Source organism: Mustelus asterias, chromosome 12 (genome assembly GCF_964213995.1).
Source record: "Mustelus asterias chromosome 12, sMusAst1.hap1.1, whole genome shotgun sequence".
Taxonomy (NCBI): domain Eukaryota; kingdom Metazoa; phylum Chordata; class Chondrichthyes; order Carcharhiniformes; family Triakidae; genus Mustelus; species Mustelus asterias.
The window spans coordinates 9,576,399-9,595,179 of record NC_135812.1 but is presented as its reverse complement, the minus strand read 5'-3'; the positions used below and the strand labels follow the sequence as shown (position 1 = coordinate 9,595,179).

Here is an 18,781-nt window from a genome sequence, read left to right as displayed (position 1 = left end):
TGTTGGAAGCTGTAGAGAGAGAGAGAGGTATCCTTTCCTGTCTCTGAAGTCTGAAGACTGGAAGTTGCTAGACACTAGGTTTACTTCTCTGTTTGGCTGTCTTGAGGATATATCTACAATCAGTAAGGATAGGCAACACCTCATCTATGATTATCCTCAACATTTGTGCCCCACAAGGTTGTGTTTTCAGCCCCTTTCTATATTCCTTATACATCTATGGCTGTGTGGCCAAATTTCCCTCCAACTCTACCTTCAGGTTTGCTGATGACACCACGGTAGTTGGTCGGATCTCAAACAATGACGAGTTGGAGTACAGGAAAGACTTACTCGTAATCATTTCGACTTCAATGTTTCCTTCCCTCCCTCCTCCTCTAACCAAAAAAAAAGTAACTGGCCAGAATTTTACCAGCACGCCCGCCCCAGAATCGGAGCGGGCGAGGCATGCAGAACGGTATTCTCCATTGGTCTTGGGTGGGATGTTACGAGCCTCAGGAGGACGAGGCGGTAGAATTCCGGCAACTGTGAGGATGACAAGCAAGGGAAAGGTGAATTGAGATTTTGTTATCCTTTTAACTGTAAAAAGGGCAATTAGGCCAAGGGGTAACCAAGACGGTAGATGAGGGCAGTGCAGTTGATGTTGTCTACATGGACTTTAGCAAGGCCTTTGACAAGGTACCGCATGGTAGGTTGTTGCATAAGGTTAAATCTCACGGGGTTCAGGGTGAGGTAGCCAATTGGATACAAAATTGGCTTGATGACAGAGGACAGAGGGTGGTTGTAGAGAATTGTTTTTCGAACTGGAGGCCTGTGACCAGCGGTGTGCCTCAGGGATCAGTGCTGGATCCACTGTTATTTGTCATTTATATTAATGATTTGGATGCGAATATAGGAGGCATGGTTACTAAGTTTGCAGATGACACCAAGATTGGTGGCATAGTGGACAGTGAAGAAGCTTATCTAAGATTGCAACGGGATCTTGATCAATTGGGCCAGTAGGCCAATGAATGGCAGATGGAGTTCAATTTAGATAATTGCAAGGTGATGCATTTTGGTAGATTGAACCAGGGCAGCACTTATTCAGTTAATGGTAGGGTGTTGGGGAGTGTTATAGAACTAAGAAATCGAGGGGTACAGATTCATAGCTCCTTGAAAGTGGAGTCACAAGTGGACAGGGTGGTGAAGACGGCATTCGGCATGCTTGGTTTCATTGGTCAGAACATTGAATGCAGGAGTTGGGACGTCTTGTTGAAGTTGTACAAGACATTGGTAAGGCCACACTTGGAATACTGTGTACAGTTCTGGTCACCCTATTATAGAAGGGATATTACTAACCTAGAAAGAGTGCAGAAAAGATTTACTAGGATGCTACTAGGACTTGATGGTTTGAGTTATAAGGAGAGGCTGGATAGACTGGGGCTTTTTCTCTGGAGCGTAGAAAGCTTCGGGGTGATCTTATAGAGGTCTATAAAATAATGAGGGGCATAGATAAGCTAGATAGTCAACATCTTTTCCCAAAGATAGGGGAATCTAAAACTAGAGGGCATAGGTTTAAGGTGAGGGGAGAGATACAAAAGGGTCCAGAGGGTCAGTTTTTCACACAGAGGGTGGTGACTGTCTGGAACGAGCTGCCAGAGGTAGTAGTAGAGGCAGGTACAATTTTGTCTTTTAAAAAGCATTTGGACAGTTGCATGGGTAAGATGGGTGTAGAGAGATATGGGCCCTACGCAGGCAAATGGGACTAGCCTAGTTGTAAAAACTGTGCGGCATGGATAAGTTGGGCCGAAGGGCCTGTTTCCATGCTGTAAACCTCTATGACTCTATGATCTGGTGAACTGGTACGACGACAATAATGTCAGTAAAATGAGAGAGATGGTCATCGACTTCAGGAAGCGTAGTGGAGAACATGACCCTGTCTACATCAATGGTGATGAAGCAGAAATGCTTGAGAGTTTCAAGTTTTTAGGTGTCCAGATTGCCAACAACCTGTCCTGGTCCCTCGACGCTGATTCTATAATTAATAAAGACCACCAACCCCTATACTTTCTCAAGAGGCTAAGGAAATTTGGTATGTCTGCTACAACTCTCACCAATATTTACAGTTGCACCATAGAAAGCATCCTTTCCAGATTTATTACAGCTTGGTACGGCTCCTGCTCTGACCAAGACCACAAGAAACTACGAGGGGTTGTGAACGTAGCCCAGTCCATCACTCAAAACAGCCTCTCATCCATTGACTCTGTCCACACTTCCCGCTGTCTCAGAAAAGCAGCCAGCATAATCAAGGACCACACGCACCCCGGACATTCTCTCTTCCACCTTCTTCCATTCGGTAAAAGATACAAAAGTCTGAAGACACATACCAACCGACTCAAGAACAGCTTCTTTCCTGCTGCCGTCAGACTTTTGAATGGACCTGCCATATATTAAGTTGATCTTTCTCTGCACCCCAGCTATGACTGTAACACTATCTTCTGCACCCTCTCCTTTCCTTCTCCCCTATGTTCTCTATGAACGGTATGCTTTGTCTGTATAGTGCACCAAGAAACAATACTTTTCACTGTATCCCAATACATGTGACAATAATAAATCAAGTCAAATCAAACCAAATATCCATCTCTGAAAAGTACTGTTTGGATATCTGTCCATAGCTGTTAAAGGTTGGAAATCTAGTATCACATGAGGATACTTGTTTTAGTGCTAACTAGTTCTGAAGAAGAGTGTATGTCTATGAGGTATTGCTTTAAATTGGAACAACAGAACTAGCTAGCTGCTTGGAGCTATAGTGTGTCATGTTTAAGTCTTGTATTTGGTAAAAGTTATACTCATTCTTTTTATTATATTTTAATTGTGTTCTTAGATAAACTTTGTTTGATAAAAGCTCCCTGGTGGGTCACTTGAATCATACCTGGAGTGGAACACTTTATGCTCATCCGTGCCAAAATGAAATGTTAAATTTAGGGTCAAGGCTAACTATACAAAACACCTTGGACTTTCTGGTCTGGACCTTAACACATTGACCATAATACAAGCCTGGTTCAAACTGTTAAAGAATGTCTGAATGTAAATTTATTTTCTATTTCAATAGCAATCGATACACTGTCTGCTGCTAATTATTTTCAATATTCTTTCTTAGGCAGCGTTTCTTTATGACTTAGAGATCAGATACCTTCAGAATCAGGTAAAGTCACTGAATGTTGGGATGTGAATGAAATTCGATAATTATTGCAATGAGATATAATTGTGCACTGTCAGTTTCATGTTCCTTATTTTGATGGCTCACTGCAACACGGCAATTCATTCAAAATATTAGAGGAGCCCGTTTGGGAAAAGTAGCTAGAATATGACAGAGTATTCACAGTGCAGAAACAAGCTACAAGAGAAAATGCTGCAAAATCTCAGCAGGTCTGGCAGCTTCTGTAAGGAGAGAAAAGAGCTGACGTTTCGAGTCCAGATGACCCTTTGTCAAAGCTTTGAGTTTCTGGATTAGTAGTCTAGCTATAATACCACGAGGCCATTGCCTCAACCCTATTCAGGAATGCCACTTTCTGAAGGATTTCAAGCTTCCTGGCACAACCTCATAGCTTATAGCCACGGTGTTGATATGGCTGGCCTGATTATGTTCCTAGTTGTTGGTGAGCTCAAAGATATTGTTGTTGTGTACATATAGTTGTACACACGCACACACAGCCACATCCACTCCTGTTAGGGAGCAGTTTCGCAATGAAGAAACTCTTTCATCCACTTATTTGTTCATTGTTCCATGTTGAATTCAGCTCAGCGAGTGTGAAATGGCTGCTGTGGTGAACCATAGATGGTTACCACTATGGGTACTGAACCATAGATGGTTATCACTATGGGTACTGAACCATAGATGGTCACCACTATGGGTACTTGTACATATGTTACTCTTGTTACTGTTGGGGTTAGGGTTGGGGTGTTCCACCTGTTAGCATTGTTCTGTGGTACAGTCCGTTTGGCTCCGCCTTCCTATAGGAGTATAAAGGTCACTGCACTTCCTAGTGACCCTTTAGTCTGGGATTGTATTGTTAAGCAGTGTGCTCCATTCTTGTTGCGAATAAAAGCCTTTATTCCCGGGTACGATCTCGCCTCCCGAGTGGATTAATCGTGCATCAGCTGCATTGGGGGAATGATTAAATAGGACATATATCAGTGAGATAGCAGGCTATTGAGTAAAGCAATAGATTTAAATCTCCCGCACTCTGAGAGCCGGAGTACCTCCCTGGAGTACAGGGAATATAAATTTGATGATTTAACTGCAAACGTGGGAAAGGCGATCAGACCAACAATCAGACAAGTTCCTGCCATGAACCTGATCCAAAGATGTGCAGGTTAGGGTGGATTGGCCATGTTAAATTGCCCCTTAGTGTCCCAAGATGTGTGGGTTAGATTGATTAGCCATGGTGAATGTACGGGTTTACGGTGATCGGGTGGGGGATAGGGACTGGGTAAGGTACTCGGTAAGAGAGCGTTGGTGTAGACTCGTAGAAACATAGAAGGTAGGAGCAGGAGGAGGCCATTTGGCCCTTCGAGCCTGCTCCGCCATTCATTACGATCACGGCTGATCATCCAATGGGCTGAATGGCCTCCTTCTGCATGTAGGAATTCTACCAATCCAAGGACTGAGGGAAAAGGGATCCTCCTCAATTGGGGACACATTGCACCCCAAACTTGGGGACATTGGGAGAACAGTTGTACTCTATCCTCCCACTATCTTGGCACCATGCCAAACACCCAGTCGGTTTATTGAAGGCGAATTTCAGGAATGACTTTATTGCTTTGTTCCCACCTCAGGGGATCATCATGCCTCAGATTCTCACTGGTTTCATCGCCAACATCCTCAATGCTGTCATCAATTATCTCTTCCTCTACGTGATGACGTTGGGAGTGCCGTAAGTAAGAAACGAGTTTCAAAAATATCAAATCTATATTTGAATCCGGGTTCTGGTCAATGAATCTTTGCCTGAACGATGATCCAGACTTTATTTGAAGCTGCCATTAATCTGCAAACTTGTTTCCCAGGGGTTCGGCTGCTGCCAATGTTGCCTCTCAGTACTGTCAAGCTATTCTCCTGTTTGGATATATCCGCTGGAAAAAGCTGTATGTTGGAACCTGGACAGGTAGGTTTCAGGGAGGCTCATTTACACTCTGGGCAATGATGTGAAATGGACAATATCCAATTGGACCCTCTCTGTACACCCTCCGCGGGGGTATATGACAAAAAGATAGAGATATATCTGTTCTGTTACTGAACTCGAACACAAACTCCCAATCACACATTGATGAATGGTGTAAGTTTTTGGGTTTTTTATTGATGAACAGACTATATTCAGAGTAGCAGGAGAGCTCTGTGTGCACAGGCTATCAGAGTATCACTCCAACTGCTCTGTTACATTTTTCTTTATTAGCGTCACATGTAGGCTGATATTAACACTGCAATGAAGTTACTGTGAAAATCCCCCAGTCTCCACACTTCGGCGCCTGTTCGGGTACACTGAGGGAGAATTTAGCATGGCCAACGCACCCTAACCAGCATGTCTTTCAGACTGTGGGAGGAAACCGGAGCACCCGGGGGAAACCCATGCAGACACGGGGAGAACGTGCAGACTCCGCACAGACAGTGACCCGAGCCGGGAATCGAACCCGGGTCCCTGGCGCTGTGAGGCAGCAGTGCTAACCACTGTGCCACTGTGCTGCCCCACATTGCCACACATCACTTCCTGTGGTGAGGATGTATTTAACGATATGCAAATTCAGTGATATGCTAATCAGAACACCCTGCTGCATCCATCACAACAAAACCCAGAGTCAATTTGAAAGTTGAGCTGACCTGGATGTTGTGAATGATTTTCTCTTGTCCTACTTTATACTGTGTTAGTAACTCCACTGGTTTGTTTTGTGTAGGATGGTCCACTGAGTGCCTGCAGGAGTGGGGCCACTTTATACGGCTGGCAATTCCTAGCATGTTTATGTTGTGTATTGAATGGTGGACATTTCACATTGGAACGTTCCTCGTAGGTAAATAAACTTCCTCTCTGCTGACAAAGATACAGGTTCCAGCATTGCCAAGTCACTGAGAAACTAAGAAGAGTCAGTCAATAAAATGCAGGGCAAATCGATACACTCGAATGAGACAAGCAAGGCCACTTTTCTCCCTCATTGCAGTGAGGTTTGCCACAAAGCCACAATATGAAGACGTTTGAGAGAAATATTACCTCAGCTGGGGTTGTGGAATAGTTAAGATTCAGTCCACACTGTTGTCTTTTCCATGGGGTGTAAAAGGTGCCAACTCCCTCTCACACTCTTCATAGAATCATAGAATCACGACAGTGCAGAAGAGGCCATTCGGCCCATCGAGTCTGCACCGACTCTCTTACTGAGGCTCATCCCCCATCCTATCCCTGTAACCCCACACATTAACCCTTCTGATCCCCCTGATCTACTCGCTTTAGGACACTAAGGGGCAATTCACCATGGCCAATCCACCTAACCCGCGCATCTTTGGAATGTGGGAGGGTGGTAATAGTCGGGGATTTTAACTTTCCCAACATTGACTGGGACAGCCATAGTATTAGAGAGTTGGATGGAGAGACATTTGTTGAGTGTGTTTAGGAGGAATTTCTCATTCAGTATGTGGATGGCCCGACTAGAGAGGGGGCAAAACTTGACCTCCTCTTGGGAAATAAGGAAGGGCAGATGACAGAAGTGTTAGTGAGGGATCACTTTGAGACCAGTGATCATAATTCCATTAGTTTTAAGATAGCTATGGAGAATGATAGGTCTGGCCCAAAAGTTAAAATTCTAAATTGGGGCAAGGCCAATTTTGATGGTATTAGGCAGGAACTTTCAAAAGTTAATTGGGGGACTCTGTGGGAAGGCAAAGGGATGTCTGGTAAGTGGCACACTTTCAAAAGTGTGTTAACCAGGGTTCAGGATAAGGACATTTCTCTTAGAGTGAAAGGCAAGGCTGGCAGAAGTAGGGAACCCTGGATGACTCGGGATATTGAAGCCCTGGTCAAGAAGAAGAAGGAGGCACATGACATGCATAGGCAGCTGGGATCAAGTGAATCCCTTGAAGAGTATAGGGGGTGTAGGGGTAGAGTTAAGAGAAAAATCAGGGGGGCAAAAAGGGGACACGAGATTGTTTTGGCAGATAAGGCAAAGGAGAATCCAAAGAGCTTCTACAAATACATAAAGGGCAAAAGAGTAACAAGGGAGAGAGTAGGGCCTCGTAAGGATCAACAAGGTCATCTATGTGCAGACCCACAAGAGATGGGTGAGATCCTAAATGAATATTTCTCATCAGTATTTACTGTTGAGAAAAGCATGGATGTTAGGGAACTTGGGGAAATAAATAGTGATGTCTTCAGGAGTGTACATATTACAGAGAAGGAGATGCTGGAAGTCTTAAAGCGCATCAAGGTGGATAAATCCCTGGGACCTGATGAAGTGTATCCAGGACATTGTGGGAGGCTAGGGAGGAAATTGCAGGTTCCCTAGCAGAGATATTTGAATCATCGATAGTCACGGGTGAGGTGCCTGAAGATTGGGGGGTGGCAAATGTTGTGCCTTTGTTTAAAAAGGGCTGCAGGGAAAATCCTGGGAACTACAGGCCAGTGAGTCTCACATCTGTGGTGGGTAAGTTGTTGGAAGGTATTTTGAGAGACAGGATCTACAGGCATTTGGAGAGGCAAGGACTGATTAGGGATAGTCAGCATAGCTTTGTGAGTGGAAAACCATGTCTCATAAATTTGATTTGAGTTTTTTGAAGGGGTAACCAAGAAGGTAGATGAGGGCAGTGCAGTTGATGTTGTCTACATGGACTTCAGCAAGGCCTTTGACAAGGTACCGCATGGTAAGTTGTTCCATAAGGAAGGAGCTTAAGAAGGAAATTAGGAGAGCGAGAAGGGGTCATGAGAAGGCCTTGGTGGGTAAGATTAAGGAGAATCCCAAGGCTTTCTACAAATATGTCAAGAGTAAAAGGATGAGATGTGAAGGCATAGGACCCTTAAAAGGTGAAGGGAGAAAAGTTTGTGCGGAACCGTTAGAAATGGCGGAGCTGCTTAATGAATACTTTACCTCGGTATTCACGGTGGAAAGGGATCTGGGTGGTTGTACTGCTGGTTTGCGGTGGACAGAAAGGATCGAGCATGTGGACATAAAGAAAGAGGATGTGTTGGAACTATTGAATGGCATCAAGGTTGGTAAGTCGCCGGGACCGGATGGGATGTACCCCAGGTTACTGTGGGAGGCGAGGGAGGAGATTGCGGAGCCTTTGGCGATGATCTTTGCATCGTCGATGGAGACGGGAGAGGTTCCGGAGGATTGGAGGATTGCAGATGTGGTCCCTATATTCAAGAAAGGGAACAGGGACAGCCCGGGAAATTACCGACCGGTGAGTCTAACCTCAGTGGTTGGTAAGTTGATGGAGAGGATCCTGAGAGACAGGATTTATGATCATCTAGAGAAGTTTAGTATGATCAAAAGTAGTCAGCACGGCTTTGTCAAGGGCAGGTCGTGCCTTACGAGCCTGGTTGAGTTCTTTGAAAATGTGACCAAACACATTGACGAAGGAAGAGCGGTGGATGTGGTCTATATGGACTTCAGCAAGGCGTTCGATAAGGTCCCCCATGCAAGACTTCTTGAGAAAGTGAGAGGGCATGGGATCCAAGGGGCTGTTGCCTTGTGGATCCAGAACTGGCTTGCCTGCAGAAGGCAGAGAGTGGCTGTGGAGGGGTCTTTCTCTGCATGGAGGTCAGTGACCAGTGGAGTGCCCCAGGGATCTGTTCTGGGACCCTTGCTGTTTGTCATTTTCATAAATGACCTGGATGAGGAAGTGGAGGGATGGGTTGGTAAGTTTGCTGACGACACCAAGGTAGGTGGTGTTGTGGATAGTTTGGAGGGATGTCAGAAGTTGCAGCGAGACATAGATAGAATGCAAGACTGGGCGGAGAAGTGGCAGATGGACTTCAACCCGGATAAGTGTGTGGTGATCCATTTTGGCAGATCCAATGGGATGAAGCAGCAGTATAATATGAAGGGTACCATTCTTAGCAGTGTAGAGGATCAGAAGGACCTTGGGGTCCGGGTCCATAGGACTCTTAAATCGGCCTCGCAGGTGGAGGATGCGGTCAAGAAGGCGTACGGCGTACTGGCCTTCATTAATCGAGGGATTGAGTTTAGGAGTCGGGAGATAATGCTGCAGCTTTATAGGACCCTGGTTAGACCCCACTTGGAGTACTGCGCGCAGTTCTGGTCACCTCATTACAGGAAAGATGTTGAAGCCATTGAAAGGGTGCAGAGGAGATTTACAAGGATGTTGCCTGGATTGGGGGGCATGCCTTATGAGGATAGGTTGAGGGAGCTTGGTCTCTTCTCCCTGGAGAGACGAAGGATGAGAGGTGACCTGATAGAGGTTTACAAGATGTTGAGAGGTCTGGATAGGGTAGACTCTCAGAGGCTATTTCCAAGGGCTGAAATGGTTGCTACGAGAGGACACAGGTTTAAGGTGCTGGGGGGTAGGTACAGAGGAGATGTCAGGGGTAAGTTTTTCACTCAGAGGGTGGTGGGTGAGTGGAATCGGCTGACGTCGGTGGTGGTGGAGGCAAACTCGTTGGGGTCTTTTAAGAGACTTCTGGATGAGTACATGGGATTTAATGGGATTGAGGGCTATAGATAGGCCTAGAGGTGGGGATGTGATCGGCGCAACTTGTGGGCCGAAGGGCCTGTTTGTGCTGTGGCTTTCTATGTTCTATGTTCTATAAATCTCATGGGATCCAGGGTGAGGTATCTAAGTGGATACAAAATTGGCTTCTTGACAGAAGCCAGAGGGTGGTTGTAGAGAGTTGTTTTTCAAACTGGAGGCCTGTGACCAGTGTTGTGCTTTAGAGATCAGTGCTGGGTCCACTGTTCTTTGTCATTTATATTAATGAGTTGGATGAGAATATAGGAGGCATGGTTAATAAGGTTGCAGATGACACAAAGGTTGATGGCATAGTGGACAGTGAAGAAAGTTATCTCCGATTGCAACGGAATCTTGATCAATTGGGCCAGTGGGCTGACGAATGGCAGATGGAGTTTAATTTAGATAAATGCGAGGTGATGCATTTTGGTAGATTGAACTGAACCAGGGCAGGACTTACTCAGTTAATGGTAGGGCGTTGGGGAGAATTACAGAACAAAGAGATCTAGGGGTACATGTTCATAGCTCCTTGAAAGTGGAGTCACAGATGGACAGAGTGGTGAGGAAGTCATTCGGCATGCTTGGTTTCATTGGTCAGAACATTGAATACAGGAGTTGGAATGTCTTGTTGAAGTTGTACAAGACATTGGTAAGGCCACACTTGGAATACTGTGTGCAGTTCTGGTCACCCTGTTATAGAAAGGACATTAAACTAGAAAGAGTGCAGAAAAGATTTACTAGGATGCTACCGGGAGTTGATGGTATGAGTTATAAGGAGAGGCTGGATAGACTGGGACTTTTTTCTCTGGAGCATGGAAGGCTGAGGGGTGATCTTATAGAGGTCTATAGAATAATGAGGGGCACAGATCAGCTAGATAGTCAATATCTTTTCCCAAAGGTAGGGGAGTCTAAAACTAGAGGGCATAGGTTTAAAGTGAGAGGGGAGAGATACAAAAGTGTCCAGAGGGGCAATTTTTTCACAGAGGGTGGTGAGTGTCTGCAATGGGCTGCCAGAGGTAGTAGTAGAGGCGGGTACAATTTTGTCTTTTAAAAAGCATTTAGACAGTTACATGGGTAAGATGGGTATAGAGGGATATGGGCCAAATGGGGGCAATTGGGATTAGCTTAGGGATTTTTAAAAAAAGGGCGGCATGGACAAGTTAGGCCGAAGGGTCTGTTTCCACACTGTAAACATCAATTACTTTATGACACTGAAGCACCCGGAGGAAAACCATGCAGACACAGGGAGAATGTGCAAACTCCACACAGCCAGCCACCCAAGGCCAGAATCGAACCCGGGTCCCTGGCGCTGTGAGGTAGCCGTGCCACCCACTGTGCCACCGTGCCTTCTATCCTCTCAGCACAAGTCAGATTTCACTCCTGCTGCCTTCCCTTCAGTCAAACCACACTCTACAGTTGTGCAGACAGACAAAGTGATGACTAAGTGAAAGATCAGGGCAAGGTTACATCAGGAGTAATACCACAGGACAGCGATACCAGCAGAAGTCACATAACCCAAGATTAAACAGCAACTATAAAACCACACATGGAGAGTTTAGTATTAAATGCAGGACATGGTTCAAGGTACAGTTAAATCTAAATGGAGTTTTGTCCCATTGACCTTAAAACAACAGGAGTCTAATTGGTAAATCCAGATTTCCCTTATTGTAATGTGTCTATTAACCAGAGTGACGCCCATTGCCTCCAGAGTTCGGAGGCAGCAGAGGGGCTGCCAGGTTCGGAGGTGGACCAGGTCGAAGACCTGATTCAGTATCCAGCATTTTGTCCTAGCTGCAGGAAAAAAACCCAATAAAACAAATTACTGCCCTCTAGCCCTCCCACCTCAACACCCCCCCCCCCCCCCCCCGCCCCGCTCCCCCCCCACCCCCGCCCCGCTTCCCCTATGCCACATCCAAGCCAACCCATGCTACCTCATCACGGAGAGGTGATGGTCTGGTGGTATATCACCAAACTATTAATCCAGAAACTCCCTTCTCTGCTGCCTAATCCACTGAGTGTTTCCAATGTATTCTGTTTTTATTTCAGCATCTGCAACTTGCATTAACTTTCTCTGTGTTCCCTTCCTGTTCACAGGGTTAATTAATGAAGTCCAACTTGGAGCCCAGACCATTGTATTCCAGATTATAACCATACCATACAGGGTAAGCACAGTGAGAAGTCTCACAGCACCAGGTTAAAGTCCAACAGGTTTATTTGGTAGCACGAGCTTTCAGAGCACTGCTCCTTCATCAGGTGAGTGGAGAAGTGGGTTTCACAAACACGGCATATATAGACAAAGGCACAATTGCAAGATAATTACAGATTGGAATGCGAAGAATGTTTGGAATGCGAGCCTTTACAGGTAACCAAGACTTTACAGGTACAAACAGTGTGAGTGGAGAGAGGGATAATCACAGGTTAAAGAGATGTGTATTGTCTCCAGCCAGGACAGTTAGTGAGATTTTGCAAGCCCAGGCAAGTCGTGGGGGTTACAGATAGTGTGACATGAACCCAAGATCCCGGTTTAGGCTGTCCTCATGTGTGCGGAGCTTGGCTATCAGTTTCTGCTCAGCGACTCTGCGCTGTCGTGTGTCGTGAAGGCCGCCTTGGAGGACGCTTACCCGAAGATCAGAGGCTGAATGCCCGTGACCGCTGAAGTGTTCCCCAACAGGAAAAGAACACTCTTGCCTGGTGATTGTCGAGCGGTGTCGCAGCGTCTGCATGGTTTCCCCAATGTACCATGCCTCGGGACATCCTTTCCTGCAGGTAGACAATGTTGGCTGAGTCACATGAGTATGTACCATGTGCCTGGTGGATGGTGTTCTCACGTGAGATGATGGCATCTGTGTCGATAATCCGGCACGTCTTGCAGAGGTTGCTGTGGCAGGGTTGTGTGGTGTCGTGGTCACTGTTCTCCTGAAGGCTGGGTAGTTTGCTGCGGACAATGGTCTATTTGAGGTTGTGCAGTTGTTTGAAGGCAAGAAGTGGGGGTGTGGGGATGGTCTTGGTGAGATGTTCGTCTTCATCAATGACATGTTGAAGGCTCCGAAGAAGGTGTTGTAGCTTCTCCACTCCATGGAAGTACTGGACGACGAAGGGTACTCTGTTGGCAGTGTCCCGTGTTTGTCTTCTGAGGAGGTCGGTGCGGTCTTTCGCTGTTGTGCGTCGGAACTGCCGATTAATGAGTCGAGCGCCATATCCTGTTCTTACGAGGGCATCTTTCAGCGTCTGGAGGTGTCTGTTGCGATCCTCCTCACCCGAGCAGATCCTGTGTATACGGAGGGCTTGTCCGTAGGGGATGACTTCTTTAATGTATTTAGGGTGGAAGCTGGAGAAGTGGAGCATCGTGAGGTTATCCGTGGGCTTGGGGTACAGTGAGGTGCTGAGGTGACCGTCCTTAATGGAGATGCGTGTGTCCAAGAATTCTGGAGAGTAGTCCATGGTGAGTCTGATGGTGGGATGGAACGTGTTGATGTTATCGTGTAGTCATTTCAGTGATTGTTCACCATGAGTCCAAAGGAAAAAAATGTCATCAAGTTATCTGGTGTATAGCGTCGGTTGAAGGTCCTGTGTGGTGAAAAGGTCTTGCTCAAACTTGTGCATGAAGATGTTGCCGTATTGAAGTGTGAATTTCGTCCCCATGACTGTTCCATGTGTCTGGATGAAGAATTGATTGTTGAAAGTGAAGATGTTGTGGTCCAGGATGAAGCGGATGAGTTGTAAAATTGTGTTTGGAGATTGGCAGTTGTCGGCGTTGAGTACTGAGGCTGTTGCAGCAATGCCATTGTCATGGGGGATGCTGGTGTAGAGTGCTGAGCCGTCCATTGTGACGAGGAGTGAGTTTGTATGGTGTGGGTTCATACAGGGTAAGGCTGAAGTGCAGTAATTATATGTCAATGGCGTGATTCACCAGCGAGAGAATGACATTACCTTTGGTGTCTTGGCAATAAATTAAGGCTAAACATTCTCCTCTTTCCACAGCACTTACAAGAAGTGACTGTTTCGATCTATGTAAGCTGATCCATTTTAGCTCACCCTCAGTTGAATCAGAAATTGCAAGCCAGCCACTAATCTATTTGTTAAACTGACAACCATACTCTTGAAGAGTAACCAAAATGTACTCAATGGTGGAGGATATTCCCAAAGATGCAGAAGGTGCAACCGGAGCTAACTTCCAGAATCCCACGTTCTAGAACAGAGAAAATTACAGCATAGGAACAGGCCCTTCGGCCCTCCAAGCTTGCACCGACCGTGCTGCCCGACTGAACTAAAACCCCCTACCCTTCCGGGGACCATGTCCCTCTATTCCCATCCTATTCATGTATTTGTCCAGACGCCCGTTAAAAGTCACTACCGTATCTGCTTCCACTACTTCCCCTGGCAATGAGTTCCAGGCACCCACTACTCTCTGTGTAAAAAATCTGCCTCGTACATCTCCTTTAAACCTTGCCCCTCGCACCTTAAACCTATACCCCCTGGAAATTCTGCTCTTCCAATACGGATTTTATAATCTTCCCTTTCAAATACTTAATTCCTTTCTAAGCCATATTATGTTCTCTTCCTCAGCAACCCCTTGTAACAATGTCCTAATGGTTGTAGAGAGATAGAAAAGAACGGGCTATTATAAGATTGCCAGGCTCTGCCATGTTTTCTTTGTTTAATCAACTTAGTTGTAGAATTTATTTTAAATCAATGGTGAGCAAGTTTTCAGTCAATGTAATTAGGTGTTTTAATACCTTGGAACAATTATTATTTGCTATGCAGTAATGAGTCAGTCCACATATATGTAGACATGCGTTTCATTAATATTGGCAATGAACAAACTTATCGAAAATGGAGTGTAATCAGGGAATATCCCGAAGGGAAGTTGATTTGACCACATTCCTTAGAGATTCAGTTAACTTCACTAACAAGGCTGTAAAATACTAATGGCTTTAGTAGGCCCCCTTTATCAATTAAAGCAGCCACACGAGACTGTTTTAATGAAGCTGCTTTGTGAGGCTGCTTTCAAAATGAGAGACACTAGCTAAAGATGTCTGACTAAGGGAAAGATTGAGGTAAGTGACTCAAGGACAGATCACAAGGCTTGATGGTGATATATTGGTGTTCCACGAGGTATCGCGATCACGCAGCCCTGGGGCTTTCAGTATTTCATTCGATTGGATCAAGACGTAATGTATGTCATTTGTAACCCTTTTGATTGGATCGTGTCCAGCTGACTGTGAGCTGTAGAATTGTATAAATCATGATGATTTTCTTCATCTGGTGGAGTGGAGTTTTGACCCTTTGCCTCAAGCACCCTCCCCTTGCTAGCAAGCTGTCGGTTAAGTATCTTGTGTTAATGTGTGTTTGTGTTAAAGTCAAACTCGGAAGTAGAGATTTTGACATAGTCTTGTCTGTGAATATATTTCTTATAACTCTTCCCCTTTATTCTTCAAATGTTAAACCATAAGACCATGAGATATTGGAGCAGGATTAGGCCATTCGGCCCATTGTGTCTGCTCTACTATTTGATCATGGTTGATATGTTTCTCACCCCCATTCTCCCGTCTTTTCCCCATAACCTTCAATCCCCTTACCAATCAAGAATCGATCTATCTCTATCTTAAATGCACTCAATGACCTGGTCTCCACAGCCTTCTGTGGCAATGAATTCCACAGATTCACCACCCTCTGTTTGAAGAAATTCCTCCTCATCCCAGTTCTAAAGGGTCGTCCCTTTACTCTGATCCTAGTCTTTCCTCCGAATGGAAACACCTTCCCCATGTCCATTCTATCCAGGTCTTTCAATACTCTGTAAGTTTCAATGAGGTCCCCTCCCTCATCCTTCTAAACTCCATCAAGTACAGACCCAGAGTCCTCAAACGTTCCTCATACGTCAAGCCTTTCATTCCTGGGATCATTCTCGTGAACCTCCTCTGGACACTCTTCAGACCAGCTTATCCTAAGCTATCTCTCCTTGTTACCAAAGTGACTTCCACCATTTCCTCTCACTAAAAGTTTGCACATTTTTGGAATGCTTGTTCTGAAGTGTCATTAACCCTTGCTGTTCGAGGGCTAAAAGCCTCAATTTATCAGCTGTTATTTGGAGCTGCAACATCTTGTTATATAAATGCATTATCTTTGCTGCAATGTCCTTTTTGATAGCTCTAATATGACATGTCTAGACTGCGTGCAACGTTTCAATTGTGATCTAACCAATGGTTTGTAGAAATAGGTCACTAGTTCCTTGCTTTTGTACAAAACTCAGAAGTCCAAAGATGTGTAGGTTAGGTGGATTGGCCATGCTAAACTGCCCCTTACTATCCAAAGATGTGCAGGTTAGGTGGATTGGCCATGCTAAACTGCCCCTTACTATCCAAAGATGTGCAGGTTAGGTGGATTGGTCATGCTAAACTGCCCCTTACTATCCAAAGATGTGTAGGTTAGGTGGATTGGCCATGCTAAACTGCCCCTTACTATCCAAAGATGTGCAGGTTAGGTGGATTGGCCATGCTAAATTGCCCCTTACTATCCAAAGATGTGCAGGTTAGGTGGATTGGTCATGCTAAACTGCCCCTTACTATCCAAAGATGTGCAGGTTAGGTGGATTGGTCATGCTAAACTGCCCCTTACTATCCAAAGATGTGTAGGTTAGGTGGATTGGCCATGCTAAACTGCCCCTTAGTGTCCAAAGATGTGCAGGTTAGATGGATTGGTTATGCTAAATTGCCTCTTAGTGTCCCAAGATGTGTATGTGAGGGAGATTAGTAGAGTAAATATATGCGGGATACAGTAATAGGACCTGGATAAGATACACTGACAGAGTCAGTGCGGACTCGATGGGCCAAATGGCCTCCTTCTGCATTATAAGAATTCTATATTTGGCATTTTATGGCCCTCTCTGTGCAAATTCATTTCAGATTTCTTTATTTCTCCACTGTGTGAAAAATCTAACCACATTGTGTGTATTTTCTTACACGGATGTTCTATTTTCCAAAATGTACTCCTGACAAATTTCAAACTGCATTTGCCACCTGTCTGCCTGCCAGCTTACACCCCCCTGCAACCTCCAGTGTCCTGCCTCTCTCTGCCATGTTTCTTACCTTGGTATCGTCATCAAACTGCAGTGCTACATCATGAAGATGTTTTCACCCTCTGGCTTCTCGCAAGTTGTGGAGCAGGAATAGAACGAACTGGTGGCTTTACCAGCAATGGGAATGCAATGCCTCTGGCACTCCTATGGATTACTCTTGGCGAACGGAGGACTTTTCCATCAGGTGATCCAGGTGCTGATGTGCACTGGGATCTGAGTCACATTTTGTCACCCACATTCTTTCAGCTCATTTCAGGGGCCATTCTTTAACAACGATAATACATTTGTATAGCAACCTTATCATGGTATAACATACCAAGCGGCTTCACAAATAAAATTCATGAAGAAAATGTTAAGACAGGTGACCAAAACCTTCTACAAAGAAAGCCAGTTTAAAGGAACTGTAATGACTTCAATCAGGCCATTGAGGTTGATCTATTGGAACATGAAGTCCCTGATTAAGGATCACTAAAAGAGTTCCCTGATTAAGGATCCGCCGTGCCTCTGTAGTGTAGTGGTTGTCACGTTGGTCTTACACGCAGAAGGTTCCCGGTTCAAAACCGGACAGAAACACTTCCAAATGACTCTGATTTCAGAATTATTCTCGTTTCTCACAAAACATTAATTGAGCCGTTGAGTTTACAGGAAAAGAGTTCCCTGATTAAGGATCTACAAAAGGATGTCCCTAATTAAGGATCCAATTGATGGGCCAATCAGGGAGTCTTTGCCTTGGACTTAACCTGGAGTGTCAGTTCCTCTGAGGTAGACTGCGAGCATTCTGTGTACTTCTGTTAGAGTTTGTAAATAAAGGGATTTTGGTGAAGGGACTTCTGTCTCCAAAGACTTGTTACAGGAATGTTTTAAAGGAGAGAAGGATAAAGAGGTGGAGATGCTTAGGGCAGTGAATTAGGAACATTGGAACAGGAGTAGACCATTTAGACCCTTGAGCCTCTTCCAACATTTAATGAGATCATGGCTGATCTGTGGCCTAACTCCTGCCTTTGGCCCATTATCCCTCAATACCTTTGCTTTACAAAAAATGATCTATCTCAGATTTAAAGTTAGCAACTGATCCAGCATCAACTGCCGCTTGTGGAAAAAAGTTCCAAACCTCTATCGCCCTTTTTATGTGGAGAGTTGCTTCCTAACATCTCTCCTGAATGGTCTGGCCCTAATTTTTAGGCTATTCCCCCTGTTCTAGAATCTTCAACCAGTGGAAATAGTTTATCTTCATCTACTGGGTCTTTTCCTGCTAATGTCTTAAAGATCAGATCACCCCTTAATCTTCTAAATTCTAGAGAAAACAGGTCTAATTAGTTTACAGGAAAAGAGCTCTCTTCATAATTAACCCTCTGAAATCCAGGTATCATTCTTGTAAACCTACGCTGTGCTGCTTCCAAGGCCAATATATCCTTTCTAAGGTGTGGTGCCCAGATCTGCACACAATGACTCCAAACGGAATCTATCCAAGGTTTTGGATAGCTGTAGCTTAACATCTGTGCCCTTCTATTCCAGTCGTCTCGATATAAAGGCCAGCATTCCATTAGTCTTCTTGATTATTTTCTAATGTGGGTGGCATTTTAAAACCTAAGCACCTGAACCCCAATTCTTTTTGACATCCACTATATTAAACTTCAGAAAGTATTCTGATCTACACTTTTTTGGTCCAAAATGAATAACCTCACACTTGTGTGACGTTCGTGTACCCTTAAGAGATTTTTTAAAAATCATGATCTCTGCAGCTCTCTCAGTCAGCGTTTCATAGCTCACAGCTTTAGCTGATCTCATTATGTTTCTGGGCTGACTGTGATGAGTCCTGTTATTGCTACTTAAGTGGTTTAAATGGGTTTGTTTGTGTTTACTCTGGGATTAGTTTTATGATCCTGCATTGTTAGGAGGATGATCATGTGTTTTTTGGACAGGTTTTTTTTTCCCCCCAGTGAGTTTAAGGTTTCATTTTCAGTTCTGAGCTGCTGTTGGGTTTAAACAGGGATAGCAAGCTGGAC

General features: G+C 44.9%; 1 protein-coding gene across 1 annotated transcript in view; it reads left to right on the top strand.

Moving 5' to 3' along the window:
- Positions 1 to 18,781, top strand: part of LOC144501866 (multidrug and toxin extrusion protein 1-like) — a 46,317-nt gene that overhangs the window by 15,296 nt on the left and 12,240 nt on the right. The window contains exons 6-10 of the mRNA XM_078225911.1: positions 3,138 to 3,178; positions 4,813 to 4,910; positions 5,041 to 5,138; positions 5,923 to 6,036; positions 11,795 to 11,862. Of these exons, the coding sequence (XP_078082037.1) occupies positions 3,138 to 3,178; positions 4,813 to 4,910; positions 5,041 to 5,138; positions 5,923 to 6,036; positions 11,795 to 11,862 (419 nt within the window). The remainder of the gene's footprint in view (positions 1 to 3,137; positions 3,179 to 4,812; positions 4,911 to 5,040; positions 5,139 to 5,922; positions 6,037 to 11,794; positions 11,863 to 18,781) is intronic.